The 11,758-nt window shown below is 37.0% G+C and overlaps 1 protein-coding gene across 6 annotated transcripts in view; it reads right to left on the reverse strand.

The window, feature by feature from the left end:
• The window catches only part of il1rapl1a (interleukin 1 receptor accessory protein-like 1a), a 229,033-nt gene that overhangs the window by 180,179 nt on the left and 37,096 nt on the right, over window positions 1-11,758 (reverse strand). For all 6 annotated transcript variants that reach the window (XM_015037094.1, XM_015037093.1, XM_015037097.1 and 3 more), the window contains one exon: window positions 7,813-7,916. In XM_015037094.1, the coding sequence (XP_014892580.1) occupies window positions 7,813-7,894 (82 nt within the window). In that variant the 5' untranslated portion in view covers window positions 7,895-7,916. The remainder of the gene's footprint in view (window positions 1-7,812; window positions 7,917-11,758) is intronic.

Genomic DNA, 11,758 nt, shown 5'->3' on the forward strand with positions numbered 1-11,758 from the left:
TAAGGAAATCAACAGAAAATCATCATCATATTATGATTTAAAATAAAATTTAAAAAAATGGCTGAACTGAACATGTGTTAAAGAAAGTAATTTGAAATACTGAATATTTAAATACTTTCTTGATGCCATTTATCCACTTTAAGGAAGTTTTGATGAAGTAAAAAAAACTGGACACATTTCTTTAAACTTCTCTAAATAGTGCAGAATTAGATCAGTCACTGTTATTATTGGGGCATCACAACAGCATGTAAGCAGTGTTAAAGTAAATTTTGTAGGAATCCATATGTGAATGACGGAGATGTTTAGGTGTGATTATTCTAAAGTTGCTTTTTTTTTTCTATACCAGATATGCAACAGTGTTAGAGGGCTGTTGGTGAACATTAAACACAACCAGTTTGGCTCTCTGATGCAAACAAGAAGAATGGAAAGCAGCTGAATCTAGGATGCTGTTTAATTTTAAGCATATTGAGTTAAAAGGTTCAGCGTGATCAGTCATTTTGCTTGCGATTGACTGCAGCCATAAATTAGTGTGTTTGGATGTCAAAGTAGACAGTTGATCCGTCAATAAACTATTAGGCTCATGTCCTGCCCTAGAAATGAGGGGAATGAATGTTCAATACAAGCATCTCGGAGGCCTCTGGGGAATGAGATGAGCATGACAAGCAGAGACAAGGTCTCTCTACATCTTATTTGTGTATGTCATCTAGCTCATCTACTTGACAGAGGAAATGTATAGAGAAGCACATTTCAGTTTTCAAGTGTCAGAGAAATTGCTGCAGTGTGATTTGTGGAATGAATCGAGAGAACCTTGACAAATAAATTAACTGACTGACAGACGGGCAGGATTTTTGCATTCCTTTCCTCGTGCTTATCGAGTGGTTACTCAAGCATCCTCTCCATGGACTTCATCTCCCACATTGCCTTGAGGCCATTTCAGATTCACTGTTATCTATGGCACTCTCTTATCAGAGATTTGGAACGAGACTTTGCAGAGTCATTTAGAATATTGGCCGCAACGTTTTCTTTTTTTGTTTTTTTTATCCCAGCTTTGAGAAACAACAAGGGGACCAAGGTCTGGATGTTATGGCTCGCATGAATTTGAAATCTTACAGACAGTGAATACACACATACAAACACACAAATGTCCCCGATGTCTTATGCTGCCAGCACTGTGTAGCAATAAGCTGTCATAACAGAGTGTGGAGACAGCTGACTGCAGTGGCTTTTGCCACAGTCACAGCTAGTAGCACTTTGTGAGCATCCATAATTGTTTCGTTATTATGGCATTTAGTGTTTTTCAAACAGAAAATTTAATTAAACAGCTGTTCAAATTAGATCTTTTTACAACTATTGACTGTGCAAATACACCAGGCACATTTACCAACTATCCCCTCATCTGTTTTAAGTTATTTCTTTTTTTTTTTTTTTTTTTTTTTTGCTTACAAAAGGCTCTACTTACTTACCAAACGATTTCTCATTTAAATACCTCTTTCAAATTAAGTTACAGAAGATCCAAGGCCCTGGCAGATTTAGATTAAGGGCAACTGAAATATTTTGAGAGGCCCAGCAAAAGTTCAAATAGAAACTGGGAAAGAATCACTGAAGAGAGCTAAAGATTAGGGTGATGGCAACATTCAATGTTGAAGATGGTATACATGTTTGTTTGTTTTTTTAAGTTTTCAGTGTCGGATTCAGATTACAAGTCTTGTATGGAGTGATGATGTTCCACGGACAAATTAGTTGCACATTTGAAAAACCTGCAGCAGACAGTTTCATTCAGAGTTCCTAATGAACTCTGAATGTGATTTTTTACCGACTTCTGCTTTTGTGAGGTAGCAAGGAGCTGCATCTGTGTATAGCCCATAATGAGAGCTATTGTCTAGAAAGCCTGGGGTAAAACACAGCACAAACCGTTTCCTGGGCACCATCCTCATGGCACAGCATTAAAATTCCCCTTTCGACGAGGCGACTTTGATTGATAGACAGTTATGTGCTGTGCTCGTAGAACAGATTTTGTCTTTGCCGAGCAATTTGACTCGTCACAGCAAGAGTAGTACAAGTTTATTACTGTTGGCTCAGTTTCAGTTTGAGAAGTTCCTGCTTGCTGCTGTGGAATCAGATTGATTCTCCTTTCTTGACGATATTTTATTATTCATTCAAAATGCTTATTCGGTTCTGAACACTGGTTATCTTCAACAAATAAGAAGTTCTTGTGCTTTCCACCGACGCACTTCAAAATGGGAACAGTGAGGAACATGAAGTCACAAAGAATTAAAGTATTTTAATTTTTTTTTTGTTTATAAATATGATTGAAATAGTTCCCTGAACACTTATCTAAAATATTTTACTTGAACAGACATCTTGTTAGACCACAAATTCCTTCCAAAATATTAAAGCTCCAGGAGCCTTTTGCCTTTTGTTACAATAGATTCATCATCATACTTTATTCTGGATTAAAAACACACACTCAAATTGGAAGGGGAAAAAATATCAAGTAGCTTCAAAAAGTGCAGTGAGCATTTGTAGCCAACTGCATTTACCGTGGTGCACCTAAAAACTAAAATTAAAACAAACTGCTCTCAAAAGTCACCAAATCATTGAAGTCTACATCTGTGTAAATTAATCCCAGTATAAAAGCAGTATTTCTGTGAAGGCCTTAGAGGTTTGTTAGACTACAGAGAACAAACAGCATCATGAACACACAAAAACACAGTATACAAGTCCCAGATAAAGCTGTGAAGAGGATAAAAGCAGAGCAAGGTGATAAAACATCATTCCAGACCAGCTATGTTTCCATCAAATAGTCATGGGAATTTTGGCCAATTTTTTCAAATGTCACAAGAAAGAAAATAGAAAATGTGAATTAGACATGCTTCCATCATATTGCTTGGAGCGCATCAACCAAGCTACGCGAAACTTAAGTTTGTCAAATGTTAACGAAACACGACTGCAGTAAAAAAAAAAGTAGTAAAAGTTGCGTCTCCCCTTTAGCACATTAATTCTAAATTCAAGTGAGTGTCTGCAGTGATGCTTGAAAATTGCTGCCTAGAGATGCTCTTCAGCCAACCTGACTGGCTTTGAGACATTTTACAAACAAAAATACACAAATACATTAGCCTCTTGCAGCTAAAACTGCAGCAAAAAAAGTATTTTTTTTATTTTACAGCAAAACAATAAATACCAATTTTTGAATTAATAAAAACAGCATTTGTCTCCTGTGTTTCAGGTTATTGTTAAGTCATGTCAAATTTATTTGTATAGCACATTTCAGCAACAAGGCAGTTCAAAGTGCCTCATTGACCACTGTGACATTATCCTGACAGCTTTCTACAGAAATGAGATCAGTACAAACCGATCTGAATAAATCTTTACCTTTTTGTTCAGTTTCAGCATAAAGCAGACCATCAACAAAGAGTAAAAGTTTTTTTTTTTTTTTTACCAAATACCAGACAACTGGTCGAGAATGTCACTCACTCCATCCATCTTTCAGCACCACTTACACAACACATGCGAGCCTTGTTATCGGCCCCTCTGTCACGCCAAACGTCTAACATGTTGTGGTGTGAGCACCACTGGAACAACTGGATGCTGATGGATGAACACTGACAGTCCATCTCTGTCAGAGGGCTGCTCCCAGTCCCTGGGAGTGAATCTCAAGCAGTGTCAGCATGGCCGTGGTCAGTCCACTGAACAATCACGCAGGGCACTTGCAGCAGAAACCCTCATTTGCAGCAGCGCAGCATATGCACACAAGGATGTGGATGAAATGCAGGAGGTTGATACACACATCCCCTTTTCTGTGTGCAGAGACAGCAACTTTGAGAAACCCGGAACAATAGTTCAACCCAACTGATATCTAATTCCAATGAGATTCCCTGGCTATTAAAGATTTCAGCGGCACCAAGAATGAGACAGAAAACGGGAATGAAAGGCATATGAAGTCTGCACACCTTAGGGAAAGTCATTATTGCAGGCAGTGCAAACCCACGCAGACTCAACATTGAATAATTACTGGAATTTTTTGGGGTGTTACAATGCAGGGAATGCCACTCTTACATTAAGAGTAGAAATCAATGGAACAGTTGCTCCATCGAGGGTCCCTTGAGGGCTAATAAAGCCTTTATAGGTGATTTCTCATTGGTATCTATCAACACAATGTTGTGGAGTCAAATTCCAAACTCTTTCCTTCAGTCCAGAAACAACAGAGTATTCCCATCTGAAACACAATACCCCACAAAAACACCTCGTTAAAACAGTTATCCAAGCAATGGTCCACATCTCTGTCTAACTTTTGGTTTTCAGTTGTTCAAATTAAGCTAGGTTAAGAAAAGGTAACAGCAGTCAGGGGAGGCCTTTCTGCAGCACTCATGAAGACGAATGCCCAAAATCCAAGAACCAAAAACCAAGCATCTACTAAGGGGATAATCAGCCATTTAATCTCCTTTACTTAATGAATCTTATCCATTTCAGCCATTTTGTTTTTGTTCAGTTTAGTGAAGGAAAAAACAGGGGGGTACATGGGGAGGGAAAAAATAAGTGTGTTTGAGAAAACTCATTTATTGAAAAAATATTTTTTCACATTTCAAATACATATTTCTGTAAGAAATGAACACATTTTACTTCACTTGAAAAATTAAGACAATAAGAGGCAACTCTGCTGCTTCAAAATAAATAAAACAGCATTATGTTGTGGCAAAGGTAATGTTTGACACTTTATATTGTTTTACGACTTTGTATTCTTGTGCTTTTATGATGTAAAGCTCTCTGAAGCGTCTTGTTGCTGAAAAGTGATACACAAATAAAATGGATTGATTCATGGATTCCAATTCAAAGTCATTTTGTAACTCGGGGAGGTAAAAACTATACACTTACTTTTGATTTCAGACAGACGCAGAGGTAACATGGCAGTCATATTGGAACTTGTTATTCTTTTGTGCTATATTTTAGGTTCTATGTTTCTGTGTCATTTAAAAACTAAACCAGTGCAAATAATACTAGGAATGAAACTACTAATACAGTGCATTCAAAATAAATAACCCTGATTTTTTGCAGCTGAAGTTGAGGTAAGTTTTAAGTGTCTAAACATTTCAAATGCCTTCTGGACTCAGAATCGGACCAAACTAAAGCACACAATAATTTCACTCTGTAACCACTTCACCTCTGACCTGTGCTCACAAGGCAATATTGACTTTTTCCTATCAATACATGACCAAACAGACCCAAAAGAGCCACCTAATTCATCTGCTTTTCTGGACCATCTGGAAACACTCCACTGAACCAAACAATCCAACAACGAGGGTAGTTGCATGTGTTGACAAGTGCAATAAAACGCACAATCGAACGCGACCACCACAACAACCATTGGCGTTGGCATATGCATGGATTCAGAGTCCCAGTTAATTGTAATGACGCTACAAAAGAGCCATTATGCCTAATGTGAAAGAGTCATTTAGTTATTAAATATGGCTCTGCTCATAAATACCATATATTGTATTTAATTAGTCTCGCAATGAGTTACTGTATTCAGTCCATAAAGCTAACAGCTTGTTAGTGAGCTACTGTTGCCAATTTATTATTTGATGTAGACTGTAATTATGCATTTGGTTTTCAGCAAAACTGATAATCAGTTATATCTCGCTGCTCTTTTCACAGTATTCATGAAAGTCTGAGCAAACACCCGACTGAATCATCTTTTTGATTCACTTCGAGACATAATAGCTTAGCCACTTACACATCACCATTCGGTTTCTACTACTTTTGCACAATTATAGTTAAAATAATAATATTAATTTACACTTCAAGCACCATTTTGTGACCGTTTTCTTTTGGCATATAAATTTCCCCCCATCTCACTGGCACAAGGAAAACAATAGGCAGTGGAAGTGAAACTCCATTTTTTCTCTATGCATCTTCAAGATCAACTTTTCAACTGTTTTGATCATGAGATGATCATATTACTTTTTATACAAATACAAAAAATGAGGCAGCATTCTAAAAATATATCTAAATACAGAAATTTGTGTTTGCAAAACGAACACACTCAATTTAAAAAAAAAAAAATTGAATATGAGGTTACGTCCTACTAGAAATGTGCTTTGAAGAGCATCATAAAAAAAAATTAAAAATCGAGTGTTTTTTGGTAATTCACCCATACCGCTGTACCATTATGAAAACAGGATGTGCAAATTAAGAATACCAGGCATCTCCCTTTCACTCTGACTGGCAGCTTGGATTCACGTTGGTGGTTCCATCGTTAACACACCAGTATTCATGTCATGAAAAGTTTCATCTCCAAGTCTTTTTGCACTCTATTTTCTTTTTTGACCTGTGCATTTGTTCAGAATTGATGTTCAATTTTCTGGCATTTAGAACCAAAATGAGTTTCACATTAACCCTTGGTAACCCCTCTCACTGAGAAATTGGATCTTTCGGGAGGCGCCACTCTCGGTGCGTATTGAGTTAGGGTGGGCAAGTTTAAAGATGTACACTGTATATCCTTTCATTAAGTTGTGTACTCTTCACCCAAGACACAATTAAGGAAATTAAACTGCAATTATAGCCAAATTACAAAACGGCGCTTCTATTGTGGAGACGGTAACAGTCTTTGCAATTACCTGTCAGCTTTCTAAGCATGTGATGCATGATGACTATTTTTAACCTCAATTGCAGAATCAAAAGATGGTTTTCCATTGTCAAGTCTCACTCTAACTGGTTAATATCTGGTTCGGTTCTACCCCAGTTACAGTCTCTTCTTCACTACTGTGGGTGTGAACATGAGCAGCAGCGGGGGCAGGGCAGGATTTTGACCTCTGATGATTTTGTTTACGATGGCACTCTGCAATGGACAACCTCCAGGTTGTGGTTTTGATTGACTCAACTAATCCCAGGTATTTTATTGTGCTTGATAGAACTTGATTGCTGGTCCAAACATAATAAAAATAGTTCAGGTTCAGATTGTTATATCCATGTAATTATCTACATGACACTTTTTTTTATTTTTGTAAAAATGAGCAATCGTTTGGATTCAGGTAATGCAGTCAAAATGTGTAATGAAAAGCAATAGTCCTGCATGAACTTTAATTGAAAGAAAATTTCAAATAAAGTTTAAAAAGCACATCACAACAAAATAATAGTACGTACTCCGGTAGGGGTGTTTACATGACAAATTCTTTTTCCGATTGGTTGTTTATCCTGAATAATTGTTTGTCCAGTGGATAGGTTTGCCATTCTCTGTAGACTAGAGAGACGTTGTGAGGCAAGTCTTAACCACAGTTGGCTGTTTCACTACATGGCTTAGAATAAGTGTACCTAGAGAAGTCTTCTGAGAATATAAAGGAAGGACAAAATTCATTGAGACATGAAACACTTTGACTGTAAAAACAGTGAAGCAAAAACAATTTGCCCAGAACGAGGTCATTTTAGCATTCATTTTAATTGAATGGATTAAATAAAGTTGTTTTAGCATTCTGAGAAAATTAACTAATATGTACCATTTCAGGACATGATTGGTACTGCATGACTTCTTGCCAACAAGAAGACATCTACGAAGCTCATTTTACACTTTTGACATTAAGCAGCACTTCTCTAATTTCATTTTAATTGAATGGATTAAATAAAGTTGTTTTTATTTTTCATTTCTTGATCCTCTTACCACCTTCTCTGAACACCTTGAAGGCTTCGATGAGAAGCGTTATGTAGTAATTTATAAAAGCGTCACCAGTATAATTTTGCAACTGTGTTAGATGTAACAGATTATAACGTAGCATCATCAATGCACTCATGCAAAGGCTTTAGGTAAGGCTCATTAAATACCTGAGCCCCTCTTTGAGACCACTTTCACACTCTTGGACAGGGTGAAGTACAGCAGGATCAGGAGAGGGCTGGGAGGTCTCATCTTCCTCCCCCGTCCTCAAAGCCTGAAAGGAGAAGAGTAAAAGAGGAAAAGGGAGAAGGGGTGAGGCGTTGGCAGAAGAGAGAGAGACACAAGAGCCGTCAGTCATGTGCCAATGTATGTGATCAAGGCACTCTCTACACACACACACACACTTGTACAAATATTTGCACAACCACTTGTCAACACACGAACCTGAACATTCACCCAACACCGTTTTCCGACGCTGCCCTGAGGGGTCTTTTGTGTAACGACTTTCTTTCACCATTGTAATTGAGACAAGCGATGATTACACGGATATATTTCCATCGGAAGCCGTTTCCAGGAATGCTGACAAATCAATAAAGAAATAATTACACGTGTGAGAAACGTAGCTTTTAATCACCACTTCCGTTACAAAATAAAAAATAAAAAAAAGAGGCGAGCGGTGGGACACTTCACACGGAATTTCACAGCATCACCTCGCGACTTACAGAGATCAAGCAAATACACCGCCTATTCCCCCGATCGACTTATCTTACATCAATTGACGGCGGTGGCTCATTTTCTACTCCTCATCTTCCCTGAGTAAATGACATAATCTAACATGAAGTAATTACCCTGTAATAGCTGGCTCCTGAAATAGAGCCTGTGCTGCTGTATAAATTTGATGTTAAATGAAATAAGAATTCACTCAAAGAAGCCGTTTATTGACTGATGGCATTACCTTCCAACAACCCCCATTTACCAAGCAGTAAAACAACACTAAAGAGTAATCAGTCGCATGTAACGGGTTTACACAGTGTTAAACGTTTTACTGGTCGAAATTAAATTAGTTACATTTTTTTTAACACTTTCGTTTTTATACTTTCGATTCACGTGTTATTTTTTTAGCGCGACAAGGAAAAACACTCATTTGTTCTCAATCAGAACTGAAACGGTTAACAGATTCATCATGATGAGTCGATTAGTAAACCAATCCTCCGCTAATTTAGTAATCAAATAATGAGTGGAATACATAGATTCTAGAAGAGGAAAATTCCTGGGAAAAAAACAACAGTGCAGCAATGAAGCCAAAACTGTACAAACAATACATACACTTTAAGACATTTTGTCTGTAAATATGATCTCAGAAATCCTCAAGTGGTGCAAGTTTAGTTTCACAGGGTAAAAAAAAAAAGAATCTCCAAATAAGCTGTTTTTACTAATACATTTTAATTTTAAGAAACTAAATAAAATAACCAAGACTAACCCTGCACTGCCTTTGCTGCAAATGATCAAGCGTTCACTAAAAGAACACCATGTTATGGTATTTTAGGAATAATAAATGATTATTTGAAAAAGGAACAATTATTTATTTGTATTATTTGCATGTTTTAATACCATCTAAAATTATCTTAAATTGATTAATGAAAAATCTGCAGAAAATGCAATTTTTTTTTTTATCCAGGTAATCGTCAGACTAGTCAAGAGAATAGTTACTAAAATAATCAGTAGATCATTAGATTGACTATTTTAAATAAAATCTTCATTCAAGTTTGAGCTAAGTTATTGAAAAACATTAAAACATTCAAATAAATTAAATTAAATGCAAAGCCAACGCCCTTCTACTTTCTAACCTTTATCACTTTGCCTTAGTTTTATGTCCAACACAGAACCTTGAAAACGTATCCAAAACACCAACTAACATTGTCAGCCTTAAAACGATGGAAACCATATTTTAACAGATTATTATCACTTATCAAACTGCTTATTTTCTCTAATGAACTCTTGCTTATTGAGTTTCTTTCCTTCCAAAATAACTTGTAAATGTCTGAACCCTAAAAGGTAAAATATTAACTACATGAAATTTATTCTTCAAAGCAAAACTATATTTATCCTATATTTTTGCTCAGATAATTGGCATATTAGGAAAACCAGTGATTCCATCATTTATGCGCTTTATTAGGTTTATGTTTTCTAGATTGTGTGGATATAAATGTTCTATTTTTAAATTACAATCTGAAAGAAATACAATTAATCACCCATTTTATTAAAATATATTTCAGTTTGTTAAATATCTTGTTCTTACTAAATGTACTGTCTTTATTAAAAAGAGAAGTCTGTTCTGCCTTTCTAAGGTGTCTAAAATTATGGTGCAACACAATCAGTGTTCTTTACAGGAGGTGGTATGATGCAATAAGATAAATTCTTACTCTTCGAGAACAATTATCAAAAATTGAGTAGAACTGATAAAGAAAAACTCGACTACAACAGAAAATTCAGAACATAAACTAGGAGGGAGAAAATGGAGCTCTGGTCTTTGAGGACTGAAACTAGGAGAGACTGAGCCAGAGGGGACCTTGGAATATGCAGAAAGTCACGTGCTCTCTAGATTTGCATACTTGATGAAAAGAGCCTCTCTCAGTGTGTGTTTCCGAGGTACTCACAACCCTCCGCTTAAAAAAAAAGAGAAGATATCTTTCTCCCCTGGCTGTGTGCTTGAAAACAACTTTTGGTTGGTAAAATACCACGTTGCCAATAACATTCTGCTAAATGACGCTGGATTTGTGCCTCTTTGTATGGGAGAAAAAAAAAAAGGTCTGGAAATTTGGCAATGAACTTGTTGAGGCTTGAATTGATTCCTTTCTCTGGATTTAGGGTTATCTCAATTATGTACAGACAAATAAAACTTCTAAATGAGTCCTCAGTCCTCTTAAAACATCTGCAAGTGGCCCTTCTTTATGTCTAAAATGCCAGAATGTCTATAAAAAAAAATAGGCTTACAAGAAAAAAAAAATTAAATCAATGATCTAGAAACATTTCCACAAATCAAAAACATTGGAGAAAATTAACTAGGAAGATCACCACATGTCGCAGCAGCATGTCTAAAATCTCTTGATACAGATAAAGGCTCTGTGGTCCTGACAGGGTCCCTATTGTACACCATCACCAAAGCATTACAATACTATGGTTATTAAACCAGATATTGGTGCTACAAATCTGGTTTAAAAATGAAATTAAATCAGCATCAACACAAAGCTCGTTAGCAGGGAGAAGCATAAAATGCCCTTAATTTCCTGGCTGTGCTTACTTTGCACTTCATTGTATGCAGTGGACAAACACCAGCAGATGACATGGTTCACAAAACCATCAGTGCCTGTGAAAAGTTCACACTGGATCACTAGAGGCTTGGATTCTGCGTCTCTTCACTCCTCCTTCAAATTTTTGATTTCCAAATGAAATGCAAATTTTACTTTCGTTTCAAGCAATAGCCCAGTCCATTTTCCTATTTGCCCAAAGATGCTGCTTCTGACAAGAGCGACTTAATACAGTGGGCGTGAAAACTTGCATCCCATGTCGTGGATGTCCGTGTGTAGTCACCCTTGAAACACCATGCTTTCCGTCCCTCCTTTCTGCACCTTTTCACATCAACACCCTCAGATTCGGTCGTTTGAAAAGCAAGCTTCTGCAGCAATGATCTTTTCTGATTTCCACTCCTTGTAGCTGTCAAGTCCGCAGTCCTCCCTGCGTCTGTGTAGATCATGACAAGGCTGTAACATCGCATTTCCGTATCAAAACTTCTTTACCCCAGGGATGACCAAGTCAGTCCTGAAGGGTTGGTGTCCTGCATGTTGTAGTTCTGGCACGACACACCCAGGAGATCAAATCACGGCTCATTAGAAGTCGGTGAACATCGACATGCCGAGGAGGCAGCGAACACCCTCAGGGAGAGAACCGAAACATGAGGACCAACTTTGGACTCCTCTGCTCCACATCGTCCTTATGTAATGAAAAAATAACATCTCTTGAGAAACTGAATTTGAGGTTTTGTGTAACATAATCATTTTTAAAATTAACAGACAAAAAAAACGTTTAATAAGTATCAGTAAGATAGATGAGTTATAG

The sequence above is a fragment of the Poecilia latipinna genome, unplaced genomic scaffold (genome assembly GCF_001443285.1).
Source record: "Poecilia latipinna isolate Pla-1442-1.1 unplaced genomic scaffold, P_latipinna-1.0 Scaffold392, whole genome shotgun sequence".
Lineage (NCBI taxonomy): Eukaryota > Metazoa > Chordata > Actinopteri > Cyprinodontiformes > Poeciliidae > Poecilia > Poecilia latipinna.